General features: G+C 37.4%; 1 protein-coding gene across 2 annotated transcripts; it reads right to left on the bottom strand.

Moving 5' to 3' along the window:
- Positions 1 to 8645: 8645 nt before the first annotated feature.
- LOC122310789 (benzaldehyde dehydrogenase, mitochondrial-like) lies at positions 8646 to 15186 on the bottom strand. Of its 2 annotated transcripts, none has more exons than XM_043124929.1 (11): positions 14977 to 15186; positions 11733 to 11870; positions 11430 to 11572; positions 11187 to 11340; positions 10839 to 11068; positions 10266 to 10355; positions 9920 to 10093; positions 9692 to 9829; positions 9351 to 9488; positions 9206 to 9267; positions 8646 to 9123 (listed from the first exon to the last, which is right to left on the bottom strand). In XM_043124929.1, exons 1-11 carry the CDS (start codon positions 15062 to 15064, stop codon positions 8850 to 8852), a joined length of 1629 nt encoding a protein of 542 aa, XP_042980863.1. In that variant the 5' UTR covers positions 15065 to 15186; the 3' UTR covers positions 8646 to 8849. The 2 variants fall into 2 exon arrangements, with proteins under 2 accessions (XP_042980863.1, XP_042980864.1); XM_043124930.1 differs by having other exon boundaries at positions 14986 to 15182.
- Positions 15187 to 15992: the final 806 nt, after the last annotated feature.

Raw genomic sequence — 15992 nt, 5'->3', positions numbered from 1 at the left:
TTCGCTCGAGCGGCCAATGTCTCCGCTCGAGCGATCTTCATTTTTCAGCAACCCGCTTGAGCTCCCTGTCGAGCGGCAGTCGAGCGTTTGAATCTGCCTGAATTCGCTCGAGCGGCCAAAAGCCTCCGCTCGAGCGAACTTGTAAAATCTGCAATATGAAATTTTTGCAAGTCATCACAATTCCAAACGATATGCAACTACTCCCACTTTCTCCACTATCTCATAGGGTCCCACATATCTCGAACTTAACTTGTTTTTCACTCCAAAACGACTTACTCCTCTCATAGGAGATACCTTCACATAGACCCAATCTCCAACTTTAAAATCTATGCTCCTCCTTCGATTATCAGCGTAGCTCTTCTGTCGACTCTGTGCTGTTTTCATCCTTTCTTTAATCAAGTATACTTGGTCCTTAATCTCTTGTAAGACTTCTGGTCCAACTACTTTGCTTTCCCCTACTTCATCCCAATACAGAGGTGATCTACACTTTCTACCATACAAGGCTTCATATGGTGTCATTTGAATAGTGACCTGGAAACTATTGTTATAAGCAAATTCTACCAAAGGTAATTGTTTCTCCCAATTCCCTTCGTAATCCAAAACACAAGCTCTTAGCATATCTTCCAAAGTTTGACTCGTCTTTTCTGTCTGTCCATCTGTTTGTGGGTGGTATGCACTACTAACCTCAGACTAGAGCCCATCGATTCTTGTAAACTTTTCCAGAAGCGTGACGTAAAACGAGGGTCTCTATCTGATACGATCGTCTTAGGCACTCAATGCAATCTGACAATCTCTGCTATATAAATTCTCGTCAATCTTTCTAGAGAATCTGTATTCTTGATGGGTATGAAGTGAGCACTTTTTGTTAGACGATCAACTATTACCCAGATAGTATTATTTCCGGCTGAGGTCCTTGGAAAGCCTACTATAAAATCCATGGAAATATCCTCCCATTTCCATTCTGGGATTAGCAATGACTGCAATTTACCGGCTGGCTTTTGGTGCTCTGCTTTTACTAATCTACAGACAGAACATTTGTTCACAAATTCTGCTACGTCCTTCTTCATTCTTTCCCACCAAAAGGACTGTTTCAAATCCTGATACATTTTTGTACTACCAGGATGAGCAGTGTAAGGTGTATTATGAGCTTCCTTTAGTACTTTTTCCTTTAACTCTTCATCTGCTGGAATGACTCTTCGGTCCTTGTAATACAGAGTCCCATCCTCTCTGAGGCTAAAGTCCACTGGTCCTTTTGACTTTTCGATCTTTTTTACAACTTCTGCAAGTTTACTGTCCTTCTTTTGACGGTCTTTCAGTTCTTCCCAGTCCAATGGAATGAATTCTTGGATTGTAGTCAACATGGTTTCCTAACTACGGTTTCTAATCAACAATTTTCTCATACTACATAAGAGGGAATTTACTTCTGATGAAGGAACTGATAAAGCTTCTTGTCTGCTCTTGCGGCTTAAAGCATCAGTTACCACGTTGGCCTTTCCAGGATGATACTTGATGTCGCACTGATAGTCGCTGATTAATTCCAGCCATCTTCTTTGCCTCATATTAAGATTCTTCTGCTCAAACAGGTACTTTAGGCTTTTGTGATCCGTGAAGACTTCACACTTCTCGCCATACAAATAATGTCTCCAAATCTTAAGAGCAAAAACTACTGCAGCTAATTCCAAATCATGAGTAGGATAATTCTGTTCGTGTTTCTTCAGTTGTTGTGAAGCATAAGCAACCACTTTCCCTTCTTGCATTACCACACATCCGAGTCCTGCCTTAGATGCATCGCTATATACCACAAAAGATTTAAGAGGTTCCGGCAGTGTAAGTACCAGTGCGGTGGTAAGTCTTTTCTTCAATTCAAAAAAACTTGTTTCGCACTTATCATTCCAAGTAAATTTCACATTTTTCTTGGTCAGGGCGGTGAGTGGTCCAAACAAACTGGAGAATCCTTCCACAAATCTCCTATAGTAACCAGCCAGTCCTAAGAAACTTCGGATCTCATGCACACTGGTCGGTCTCTGCCAGTTCGTTATGGCTTCAATCTTGCTCGGGTATACTGCTACTCCTCTACTAGAGATCACATGACCTAGAAATTTTACTTCTTCCAGCCAGAACTCACACTTACTAAGTTTGGCATAAAGTTTCTGATCCTTAAGTATAGTTAAAGCCATGCTTAGATGATGTCTGTGTTCCTCCTTGTTCTTAGAGTAGATTAAGATGTCATCAATGAATACGACAACAAAATTATCCAAATAAGGTTTGAATATTTTGTTCATCATGTCCATGAATGCGGCTGGAGCATTGGTTAACCCAAAAGGCATCACTAAAAACTTGAAATGGCCATACCTTGTCCTAAAGGCAGTTTTCAGCACATCTTGATCCTTGACTTTTAGCTGATGATACCCGGATCTCAGGTCAATCTTTGAAAACACTGATGCTCCTTGCAATTGATCCAACAAATCATCGATTCTGGGTAATGGGTATCTATTCTTAATCGTTACCTTATTCAACTCTCTATAGTCTATACACATCCTCATAGATCCATCTTTTTTCTTCACAAATAACACAGGTGCTCCCCACGGCGAAGAACTAGGGCGGATAAAACCCTTCTCCAAAAGTTCTTCCAATTGTAGCTTGAGCTCCTTCAATTCGGTAGGGGCCATACGATATGACGCCTTGTGAGTCGGAGTTGTTGCCGGCTCCAACTCTATTTGGAATTCTACTTCTCTATCCGGTGGTAAACCAGGTAACTCATCAACGAAAACTTCAGGAAAGTCTTCAACCACAGGTATCCCTTGGATTCCTATAGTTTTGGTTGTCTCCTCTACAGTTATCAATAGAAACGTTGAGGCTCCATCATCGATACACTTCCTAACTTGCAACGCCGAGATCAAAGGTAGGGTGGCCTTAACTGATGTTCATGCGTAACTCATCATGTCTTCAGTTGGAGGTTCAAACACAACCTCTCGTTTCCGACAGTTTATCTTAGCGTAGTGCTTGAAAAGCCAGTCCATCCCCAAAATCAGGTCGAATTCCATCTGACCAAATACTAACAAGTTAGCTTTCAGTGTCCTTCCTTCTAGCTCTAACGGACAATCCTTAACTAAACGGGTACAAGATACTGTATTCCCATCGGGAATTAATACTACAACCCGTCGTGGTAAGAGTTCAGTCTGCAAACTACAAATTCATGCAAACGCTGCAGACACAAAGGACTGCGACGCACCTGAATCGAATAGTGCACAAGCCGAGAACCTAAACAAATTAACCCTTCCTAAAAAAAATATATACACCAATATTAATACTAATTCTAACACATTCATAATACCTGCAATATCATAAATACTAAAAGGAAAGAAAAAAAAATATAAAATAAAAAAAATACCAGTCATGACGGCAGCTTCATCAGTTTCAGGTGCATCAACATCAAAATCACCTGGTGTTACTGCATACACTCGTGCCGGGATGTGGGGCCTTGGCTTGCGATCACCAGCTCCACTACCTTGTTTGGCATTAGGACAATCTCTAATCATATGTCCTGGTTTTCCACATTGGTAACAGACTCCATATCCCTTGTAACATTCTCCAGAATGAAGCTTACCACACTTAGGGCATGGTGAATAAAAGGATGGCTTCTATCCTCCAATCATTATTCCCTTGCCTTTCTCCGGACTAGAAAAATGCCTCTTTTTCTCAGCACTACTGCTTGTAGTAAATGGCATGGCCCTCTTTCGATCGGTCATGTTCTAGATCGCCAATTCCTTCTGCTCAGCCTCTGCTATCGTCGCTACATTTACCAACTCTTGGTAATTCTCTATTCTAAGGCAAGCTACTTGACTTCGGATTCTAGGCAGAAGTCCTGCTTGAAACTTTTGTGCCTGCATCTTTTGAGTTGAAATCAAATGTGGTGCAAACCTTCCCAATGCCATGAATTTAGCGGCATACTGCTCTACAGTCAAACTACCTTGTGTTAAGGATGCAAATTCCAGGGCTTTCAATTGTTTGACAGAGTCTAGGAAGAATCTGTTGTCAAACTCTTCCTTGAACCTCTCCCAAGACAATGCAGCCATACTACCTAGTTCCCTAACTAGAAGTTGCCTACGTGTATCCCACCATATTCCAGCTTCTCCTTGGAATAGGTATCCAGCATATAGAACTTTTTGGTCCTCAAGACATCCACAAATCTCATACGTTCTCTCGAGATCTATAATCCATTTCTCGGCTCTCAGTGGCCCTTCATTACCAAAAAAATTTGGGTAACGGTAAAGCATACACTTCTCATATGGACAACCCCTAACTTCGGGTCTAGGTGCGTTCACTTGTTGCTGTTGCTGATGTCTAAGCACGTCAGTCAACATACGCACAGCTTCAGCTAATCCTCCATCCATCGGGGAATCATGATTCTCCTGATTGATACCACCTTCAGGGTTTTGAGGTATTCTACCATGAGTCATTTGTCCCTTCCTGTAACACACGAGTATACATATTACAATCACATAATACCTCTTATACCTTTAAGAAATTCAAGTCTAATGGCAACTAAATTTCAAACCTAATATTTGGTGCATTTCCTAAGGACATGTGGATTTACTGCTCAGAGACGTATTGCTCTGATACCACCACCCTGTGAAGCCCCCAAATTCTGTTTGGGATCGAACGGAAATTTGAAGCGTCAAGACATGCAACACAAGGTTACCTGCCCCCGTTCATGACATATAAGATGCAATGTTCCTAACATGCATCTAACAATATACAATATTCGCAGCGGATAATTTTTTTTTTTTTTTTAGCAATACTATGCACCAAATTGAAAATATCTCAAATGCTTAAAACATACTTCATACATAAAAACCTATTGAACAACTAAAATCACAACACTAGTCCAAAATAGTTATGATCCAAAAGTACTGGAGATGCAACTCCATCGTACAAGTAGTAATTTAACTACTATATTAACATTAACGACGCACCGTCGTTCAATCGACTGTGTCTAGTTGGTCAGCTCCTGATCCTCCTTTAGGTCCTACAACAAGATCTACCATTCGGGGGGAATGGTAGTTGGGACTACCATAGTGAGATTTGATTACAAATCTCAGCAAGTTAACAAAAAATTTCCACACATACTAATGATGCATGGATGACAGTAAAAGCATAAATGCATAATCAAATTCATAAATAATTAAAACATAACTTAGCGTACAACATAGCATAATTGACATAACTTAAATTGAAACATGAACTGAACTTGACATGACATGAACTTGATCTGAAACTTGACTTAGTATGAACTTACTCTGAAACTTGAATTAACATGAAAAATACATACTCCACAGTTGTTGTGGCCCCATGTATTCTACGTGTAAATACATACTCCACAGTTGTTGTAGCCCCATGTATTCTACGCAAACTTGACTTAACATGAAAAATACATACTCCACAGTTGTTGTGGCCCCATGTATTCTACGTGTAAATACATACTCCACAGTTGTTGTGGCCCCATGTATTCTACACATCACAATGCAGTTAAATACATACTCCACAGTTGTTGTGGCCCCATGTATTCTACACAAACTGAATGTACTCAAGATGAAACGTGACTGGAAAACGAAAGGACTGGAGCCCTGACGTAACATAACGTGATTTGAACATAACTTGAAATACATGACCAACTTGAGATAGAAACATTTCGTAACATGACATAACATATAATAGACAACATATTTAACATGACATACTTGTAATGTACAGTAATACATGACAGAATATATTATGTAACAGATAAAAATTGATGACAGAATAAATTCTGTATAATAGACAATTACGTGATAACTTGGCATGGCATGACATATATGATAACATACATACATACATACACTGTAGTTCCTTTACTTAGCACACATACACAGTAGACTGCTAGTAAGTTAAAAGCTAACTTACCTCGATCTCCGCGTTTCTTATAAAACTTCAAGTGCGATCACGAGGAACTGTAATTAGTGATTCTAAAAGTTAGAACTAAATCACTAATAATTTGAATATATGGAAAATACTAACTTAAAGAGTAAAATTTTCATTTTACTCTCTACATGTGGGAAAATAACCGTTTTACCCATAACTTAAGGATTTTGCATACTAACTCCAAAAGTTTCCAAAATTTACATTCCTCATGTAAATTTTGTCCTAAACTTAAATATCAACTCAGAAAAATTTAAAACAAAATACAACTATGAAAAACACACTATGGCCGAAACATCCATAGGCCATTTCCCTTGATTTTTTTGTTGCAATTCCTTTCAACTTCAAAACTCATGCTTAAACCAAAATTTTGCAACAAACATCTTCCAATCCTAAGTTCAAAACCATACTTAAAACATCCATTTAGAAAAAGCTAATAATCAATACCAAACTTTTTTGTAAAAAGATCCAAGCACTTGAATCACAAGTTTTGACCTTAAATCAAAACATCTCCAAGAATTTCAAAAATCAAATCTTACTTCTAACATATTCATAATATCATCCTAACATCAACCATGCTTTAAATCATCAAACCAAAGTCACCAAAATCACAAAATAAGATTTGGAGTTTTTGGTTTTACACTTAGTCTAAAAACAGAAACTTTTTCCTCAACTAGTTTTGATAAATCTCTTGATCTATGACTTATAAATATATGATCTTCAAACCAAACCATCACATGGTTTAAAAAGATGTCCTAAAACATATATAAGCTTCTAATTCAAGATCACATGGTTAGAAATTAACCAAAACATAAATTTAGCCAAGAATATCCACACTTTGGCTTATTTGAATATCTCTTTGCATAAAATTTCATATCTTTGAAACTAACATCAAATATCTTCAAAATAATAATATAACATGTATATAAGATACTTAAGATCCTCCAATAAAATTATTAAAGTCATTAGAATAGATTTAGACCACCAAAGAGTTAAACTTTCTCAAAACAGAAACTGTTTTTCTCCTTCCAGTTTCTAAGTTTCTAAATCTAAGAAATTCTTTCATCAAAACCTTTAATCATGTAAAAATCCTCAACCAATAGTCACATATACATGTTAACAATACTCCATAAAAATTTCGGACCAATATTTTTTTTTTAATATCCATTAGTTTGGTCAAAAACTCCAAACTATAACATATTCTCCAGTTTATCTCCCAGAATGACCTTTCTATAGGTTACACAATATTTTACTGACCAAATGATCTTCAAATGGGGCAAATAAGATATCCATGTAAACTAGACTCAAAAAGGAACAACTTATATGAAGGAGACTTTATGATAAAACACTTACAACAGCTTCGAAATGGGCATGCAAAAGAACTCCTAAAAGCTATCCGAGAGAAAGTGTTTGATAATCTTTTATTGGAAGGTGTAATTGAAGATAAGTTCATGGGTGCTGGCTGGACATACTTATGGACGAGATAGGGGAGGTGATAAGACTGGAGTTGAGAGTTGAGTGTGGTTTTTTCCTACCCAAAATATCTATAAAAGATTATCTCAAAATATTCTATCCAATAATATCTACAAAAATCAGCTCAATATATTTTCCAAATGTGGAGTAGACTTGGAAGAGTAAGGTGGCTAAAATATTTCCATGTGTCTAAATAAAATTTTGCTAACCTAATTTGGACATTACACTCTGTGATTTTGAAAAACACTGCGCTTAGTACGTTTACCGAGCTTACTATTCACTCCAAAAATAAACGTAACAAACTTAGTACTGAAAAATCCTCAATATTCAATTAAGCCTAGTGGTGTAGACTATAATGTATTCTGACACTTCTAACTATCTCAAATAATTAAAATCGCATTTCTAGCACCATAGTGAGGGACAACACTAACTATGTTGACATGCTAAAACCTATGCGATTAATCAATTCGTGTAAACTTACGGAGTTTTTACGAGATTCCTAAAGTCAATAGAAATTCCACAATTGAATTTCTAGCGGCTGTCACAATCTGCCACTCAGAAAGTTGCAGTACTTTGGTGTTGGTGATTTCCTCTGTGCATTTTTTGTTTATTTCAGCCGAAATGGTGTCTAGTATTATAGCGGCAAATAGTTTGAAATTCAGTTTATGATGCCCAAATAAGAGTTTTGATATGATTCATGGCCATGGGCTTCTCTCTCCATAATATTTGGTTGAAAGGGCATTTTATGTTGTGCTTGGAGGCTGATTTGATGGAGAACTTTCTAATGGGGTCCATTGGCTAGAATTTTTGGTCTTCATCTTCATTTACCTCTAGTATTGGCGTATGGTTTGCTGCAGATAGGATGGGATTCAAATCCAGGCTGGAGGGGGGATTCATTAATCAGCCTAGACTTTTTGAACAAAGGGCAATAAAGTTTGCAAAAGTCTGTTTGCAACCCTATTTTTTTACTAACTTAAATATACAATTGAAGTAGGTCTCACTATGGCCAACAAAATATTGGTTTTAATTCTTTTTATAATTATAGTCCGTCGCATACATCTGACATACCAAACTTACGAGTAGCAAAACTCATTAAGATCTAATCCCGAGGCCACAGCTGGATCAGACTGAAACGGTGAAAGTCTGTACAGGCAAGCTATTGGGTGGATCATTTAAGTTCAGTAAACTAAAACAGAAAATGAGGAAAGAGTGAATTTGATGTAAATATAGACTGTTGATCATTAAATTCAAACACACCCACAAATTCTCAGATCTCAGTCGATTAAAAACAAGGATTTTATCATCATCATCATCATCAGCTTCATGCAATAATACCCTAGAGCCTAGAAATTGGAGGTGGTATTATTTATTATTTTTTCACAAACGACATAAATTGGAGAGAAGCATGTTGAACTTAATTAGAGCCATGCTGGGTTCTTCAAAGGAGTGACAACAGCCTTCACTTGCAAGTAGTTTTCCAAACTGTATATTCCTTTTTCTCTGCCATGGCCACTCATCTTGTACCCACCCACTGGAATTGCAGCATCAAATATGTTATAGCAGTTCACCCACACTGTCCCAACTCTTAATGCTCGAGTCAAAGTGTTTGCAGTGTCCAAGTTCTCTGTGAAGACCCCAGCAGCAAGCCCGAAAAGAGTGGCGTTTGCTCTTCTTATCACCTCGTCAAGGTCCCTGAAATCAGCCAAAAACATTAGTGCTCCTAATGAAGTTCAGGGAGACCATGATGTGTTTGGAAATTGTCGGGGTTTCTCACTTGTATTTAAAGATGGATTGAACTGGGCCAAATATCTCATCCTTTGCAATCAACATGTCATCCTGATACAAATTACTGTTAGTTTCATTGTATCCATATCTCAATCTCAGATGAAAGATGCATGATGTTATAACCAGAGTTACACCTTAACATTTGAGAACACTGTCGGCTTAATGTAGTAGCCCTTATTGCCAAGTCTCTCTCCCCCAGACTCAAGGGTAGCTCCACTTTCGATACCAGATTTTATGTACTCTAGGATCTTCTCAAATTGCGCATTGCTAACCTGGTTTATTTGAAAAAGCAACATTCTATATCACTAACAACAGAGCCAACTAATACTTGTAGTACCTAACTCGCAACCTACTTTTTAAGAGAGCAATGTAACTATTTCTTTTAGATTCTATCATCTTCAGTCACATTGGCTGATATGATTGGTGGATTTTTATAAATGTCAGCGAGTACATATGATAAGCACTGCTAACTCACCTGAGGACCTTGTTCAATCCCTTTAAGGAATGGGTCACCAACAGCACGTTTCAAAGCACGTGCCTTTGATTTCTCTACAAACTCATCATATACACGCTCATGTACAAATGTACGAGAGCCAGCACAGCAGCATTGTCCCTGCATTTTGCACAACATCATGATCAATAAAAGCGACATGTAATTTCCTTTGAACCCATCATTTGTATCAGAACAGTTTCTTAAACAAACCTGATTAAAGAACAAGGCAGAGTGCGCTAGCTCAACTGCCTTATCTATATCAGCATCCTCACATACTATAAATGGGGATTTCCCTCCAAGTTCCATAGTTACTGGCTTAAGATTGCTTCTTGATGCCAATTCGTGAACAACTTGTCCTGTTTTTGTCGATCCAGTGAAAGCAAACTGCATAGAAATTACTAGGCGTTGAGAAGGCATGTAAGCAAGGATCAGTACAACGTGAGAATGTGTACTAGACTTTTTTATATCCCCGCTTATCATTGCAGATTTCTAAGGAGTACCACAGAAATGCCATAGTTGATCTGATAAAAATGCAGTTACAAAGATCTTAAATCACCTTATCCACATCCATATGACTAGCAAGAGGTGCACCAGCAGTTGGACCAAAACCAGAAATAACATTTAGAACGCCAGGAGGAAGTCCAGCCTGTCACAAAGATCAACAATCAGAACAAAATATAAAGAGACCTGTATGCAATTTGGGCATTTTATCTTGTCCAAAGTTTCAACCATGGCATTGGACAGCTTTACAATCAGTTCAAATAATTACGAGATGCTGGAGGCTTTGTATCTCCAATCAAGAAGCTTCGGGTCCAGTTCTCACAAAAGGTCGCTTCAAAGAAATTCTCCATGCATTCAAGCGCTCACAATCATGTAAAAGAATTTATCACCTTGAGTATTATTTTATATTAGAAGGTAGAAATTTTACTTTTGTCAGGCAAAGAATGACACTTTATTTTGAAAATAGGAGGTAGAATCTTGCATATGGTATGGATAAAACATTAATGAGATGTTTCCCAGATGTTATTCATGAGATTTGGAGAATGAAACTGCCTTCGAATCACAATATATCAAACATCAAAACCCCAATATGAAATAGAAGAGAACAAAAGTTTCGTTCATTATCTACCTCATGCAATAGATTTGCTGCAAAGAGTGCAGATAATGGTGTCTGCTCTGCTGTTTTCAGAACAATTGTGTTGCCACATGCTAATGCTGGCCCGACCTTCCAAGCAAACATGAGAAGAGGAAAATTCCATGGAGTAACTTGACCCACAACACCAATAGGTTCGTGCAAGGTTTGCACATGGTATGGTCCATCAGCTGGAACTGTGAGACCATGAATCTTATCCGCCCAACCTGAAAGTTTTGACATAGAAATCTTATAAATCTCAGAAATATTGATAAAATGCAGAGCACACTCAAAATATATTATTCATATAGCAAAATATGAACTATATTCTTTGGATTTACATACCAGCATAGTATCGCATTAGACGTGTTAACATTGGAACTTCGACTTTAGCAGACTGTTCATATGGTTTCCCACTGTCCCAAGTCTCGAGTGCTGCAAGTTCATCATTGTGCTTTTCAATCAAATCAGCAAAGCGCAAGACTATCCTTTGTCTTTCCTAGAGATACAAATAAAGAGCTCAATTGCACAGGCTTGGAGACATCGAATTGCAGATGAAGAATTAGAAGCACAATAAAGAAAATTTACGTATGCAGTCATCTTTGGCCATGGTCCTTCATCAAAAGCCTTACGAGCAGCAGCAACTGCTCGATTTATATCTTCGGCATCACCTTCTGCAACATGAGCAATCACATCCCCTGTCCTGGGATCCAATGTTGGGAAACTTTTTCCTGAGGCCGAAGGAAGCCACAGCATAAGATTCAATACATGTCAAACAAAAATAAAAATTAAAAAAATGTGTCGTAGGATTCTTCATTTCATAAAAGTTTGACGTTGCAAATAAGTAGCACATATCGAGCAAAGATGTGTATGGATGCTGGGAAATCCCACCTGATGCAGCATCAACAAATTGTCCATTAATCAAAAGCTGAGTATGCTTTACTTCAAAGGGTGGATCGACTGGATTCTCAATTGCAGCAGCAGTGCTATATTTCGATATTCCTCTGCTTGGGCTAGCAATATTCCTACCTTAAGAAAGTAATATTTAACCAATGAAGAAAGAAATATTTTAGGTACATACTACAAATCAAACAGGCATAGTATGTTGGAATATACAAAACCATGTAGAGGAATTGGAATTAAAAGCTTTAGAAGCCAAACAGAGGGCTTCATAATACACGGCAGTTAGCAGTTAAATTAGTTATTTTCATCTCTGTAAATAAGTGGTCCAGATGGCATCTTGTAAATAGTCTAAATTGTATAAATAGCTCATTGTATAGAGTCTGAAGACTCAACTCCGATATTCATTTTTTCGATAATGAAAAGCTCAATTCATTTCCTTCCTCTGCTTTCCAATTTTCCAGTTTTCATGCTATGCATAATTTCACATGATATCATTGAGTAATACAACTCCGCTGCAAATTTTCATCGTTCTTGAATTTTCTTTCTTGTCTCTATGACAGATTCTGAAAACTCTGCTTCTATGGCGAATTCTAGGGTTAATCCTTCTAACGATTCATCTAGCTATTACTACCTCCATCCCTCTAATAATCCTGGTGCACTATTGGTCTCTGAGATCTTTACTGGAGAAAACTACACTGCATGGAGTCGAGCTATCTCCATTGCTCTCACAGTAAAGAACAAGATTGCATTCATTGATGGAAGTCTAGTTCCATCCAATCTTGATAATCCTCTGCTTCGAACTGCATGGCTGCGAGCAAACCTTGTTCTATCTTGGCTAATGAACTCGATAGCTAAAGAAATTCGTGGGTCTGCTGTATTTCACCACTGCATATGATGTTTGGGAAGAAATCAAAACAAGGTACCTTCGTAGTGATGGCCCAAGGGTTTTCACTTTAGAAAAATCTCTTAGTTCAATTTCTCAAGGATCGAAATCTATAACTGAGTATTTTAGTGAATTCAAGACCCTCTGGGATGAATACAACAATTATAGACCTATTCCAAGTTGTAGATGTGGAATCTTGGAAAAATGTACCTGTAACATTCTCAAGAATCTCATAGATAGGCAACAATCCGATTATGTGATGAAATTTTTAATCAAATTGCATGACTCTTACTCTATGATACGAAGTCAGTTGTTGCTTCAATCACCATTGCCTTCTATGAGCGAAGTGTTTTCTTTGTTGCTGCAAGAAGAAAGCCAAAGATCCTTAACAAATGCTGTTGGCATTTCTATGGACTCACATGCCATGCTTGCTGCACAAAATCAGAAACAAAATGGGACTAGGATCATAAAGAATAAACCAAAATCTGATGTCACTTGCTCCCATTGTGGATATACTGGACACCTTGCTGATAAATGCTTTCAGTTGATTGGTTATCCACCTGTATGGAAGGGTCCAAGGGGCAAGAGAAATCCCCCCACTCAATCTGGAAATTCGTATACCAGATTACCTGTTGCAAATGTTGCTTCTTCTTTGGAGAGTAATTCAAATATCCCAAACATATTTTCTCAAGAGCAAATTCAAAACCTGCTGACACTTGCTAATAGCTTGTCCAATACAAATATAACCTCTAATCCTACAGCAGACACTGCTTCCACTTCAGGTATGAAATTCTGGCACACTGCTGTTTCTTCTTTCAAGAATAATTCTCCTTGGATTTTAGATACAGGAGTAACATATCATATGATCTGTTCTCCTCATTTCTTCAGCTCAATTCAATTACCAACAAGAACCTCTTTCATCCATTTACCAAATGGACAATCTGTTCCCATTTCATTTACTGGAAATGTCCATTTATCCTCTGACTTAATCCTACATGACGTTCTTTACATACCTTCCTTTAATGTCAATCTTATATCTGCTTCCAAACTGACCAAAGATAACTCCATTGGTTTGTTTTTCTTTAAATCCACTTGTATCTTGCAGAATCTCATCAGCTGGAGAATGATTGGTCTTGTTGAAGCAAAATCTGGTTTATACCACCTACAATTTCCTGCTGTTCAATCAAGAAATATACAACCTGATTCAGTTTGTGCATGTTCTACTTCTTTAGCAAATAAATGTACTCCCAATGCTAATACTTGGCATCTTCGATTAGGACACATTCCATCTGCTAGATTACAATTCATTACTCCAATAAATTCCAATGTAACTTCTTCTGAAGATCATCTATGTGAAATCTGTCCTCTAGCCAACAGAAGAGGCTTCCAATCTCTGTATCAAATAATCATTCAAATAAAGCATTTCAATTGGTCCATTGTGACATTTGGGGTCCTTTCTCTACTATTTCATATTCAGGTTTCAGCTATTTTCTAACTATCGTAGATGATTATAGCAGATTTACTTGGCTATATCTCATGAAAACTAAAGCTGAAACTCGCACTATCATCACTAAACTTTCATCATCTTATTTGCAAGATGGGAATGATCAATATCCATTCTCATCTTGAGGGGGGCTGTTGGAATTTACAAAACCATGTAGAGGAATTGGAATTAAAAGCTTTAGAAGCCAAACAGAGGGCTTCATAATACACGGCAGTTAGCAGTTAAATTAGTTATTTTCATCTCTGTAAATAAGTGGTCCAGATGGCAACTTGTAAATAGTCTCAATTGTATAAATAGCTCATTGTATAGACTCTGAAGACTCAACTCAGATATTCTTTTTTTCGATAATGAAAAGCTCAATTCATTTCCTTCCTCTGCTTTCCAGTTTTCCAGTTTTCATGTTATGCATAATTTCACATAGTATGCCATTATCATTATCCAGTGAAGATCAGAAAAATTAAACCAACAGATCATACTAATGGAAGTAGTTGGCCGTATCGACAGGTAGCAAATGCGAGAAGGAAATGAATATGATATACAAATATGTAACTTCTTGGATGTTTGAAACATGGTTCTAAAAAATATATATGTCAGTACTTCTCGGGTCATCAGCAGGTCAGTCGCCATGCATGAAAATTTCTTACGGAAAGATCAACAGGTCTTTCCAACTATGCCGACGTGTAGTGTTTTGTCAGTACTTCTGATAAAAAGAGAACTTCTCTATGAGAGCTCAATCAACATGAACGAAACGTTGAGCATCACAACCCACATAACAACCAAAACAAATCCAATCAAAAGAGGAAAAAAAAAAGCACAAACAAACAGACAAGTCGAGAGGTAAGTACCAATATTACCTCTAGAAAACAAGGCAGCAGAAGAAGTAGGAGAAGTTAAAGAGTGAGAGAGAAGAGAGCACATCCTCCGACTAGCCATGGTAAACAATAGCTCTGATCCGTGTGTCTGATGTGCGTGTGACCGTATGTATATATAGATATAGGCCAGGTTAGGGCAATAGTAACTTAATGCCAACAGGTGGCAAATTAATGAACCTCTGGTGGAGCTCTTTATTAAAGCAGGGAGACTTGGAGTTGACAAGGGGGGAAATAATTAAACCCTTGAAACAGGATTTAATGCATGTATAAGTAGAGAGATTGATTTCTGCTACCCGTATTAACAAAATACGCGGTCTTGGACACGTGCTGACGTGACAGTGACGTCATTATTATCTTTAGATAAAAAACTTTTTTGGTTTGAAATTTCTGTCTAGCCGATTATTTTACGTAGAATAATACTACATACAGTTATGTAATGTGTAAATGTTACAAAATTACTTTATAAAAGAGTAGAGTCTACTATTAAAAAATTAATTTTTTTCATATGAATCTCATATTAATTTACTTTTTTTAAAAAAATTGTGCAATACTTACACAACCACGACTATAAATATCATTTCTCTTTTCTGTGCGGCAACAAAACCGAATACAGTCCGAGTCTTATGTCTGGTGTGGATTTTATCTAGCTTTTGATTTCTCCAGCCGGTTTGGTGTGTATTTTCTCTAGTTTTGGATTTCTCCAGCTCTCTCTTAAATCTGTTTCGGGTATGTGCTTACTTTATCTCTTCTCTTCCACCTACCCATGACCACCCCTCTCAGATCCTGATTCAATATCTCATTTCTTGTTTAGTACTATTTTGACCCAACTTTCACAGTCGATTGATATCAAAATTAATTTAAATTATCGTATTACTAAAAGTTTCTTCCCCTTCTGTCATGTCTCATTTACTTATATAAATTTCATAGTCTGATTCTAAGTTTATTGTTGCGATATTTATCTTTTGTAATCATCAAGAATTATCCAAGTT

This window comes from Carya illinoinensis, chromosome 5 (assembly GCF_018687715.1).
Source record: "Carya illinoinensis cultivar Pawnee chromosome 5, C.illinoinensisPawnee_v1, whole genome shotgun sequence".
Taxonomy (NCBI): Eukaryota; Viridiplantae; Streptophyta; class Magnoliopsida; order Fagales; family Juglandaceae; genus Carya; species Carya illinoinensis.
This window is presented reverse-complemented; position numbering and strand designations above follow the sequence as displayed.

What these genes read in the sequence shown, in the direction of transcription:
- LOC122310789 (XM_043124929.1), bottom strand. Translation starts at nt 15,064, where the DNA reads ATGGCTAGTCGGAGGATGTGCTCTCTTCTCTCTCACTCTTTAACTTCT. An exon ending in GTTTTCTAGAGGTAATATTG is followed by an intron (nt 11,871 to 14,976) that starts GTACTTACCTCT and finishes TACTTTCTTAAG; the next exon opens with GTAGGAATATTGCTAGCCCA. An exon ending in CAATCCATCTTTAAATACAA is followed by an intron (nt 9,124 to 9,205) that starts GTGAGAAACCCC and finishes GGCTGATTTCAG; the next exon opens with GGACCTTGACGAGGTGATAA.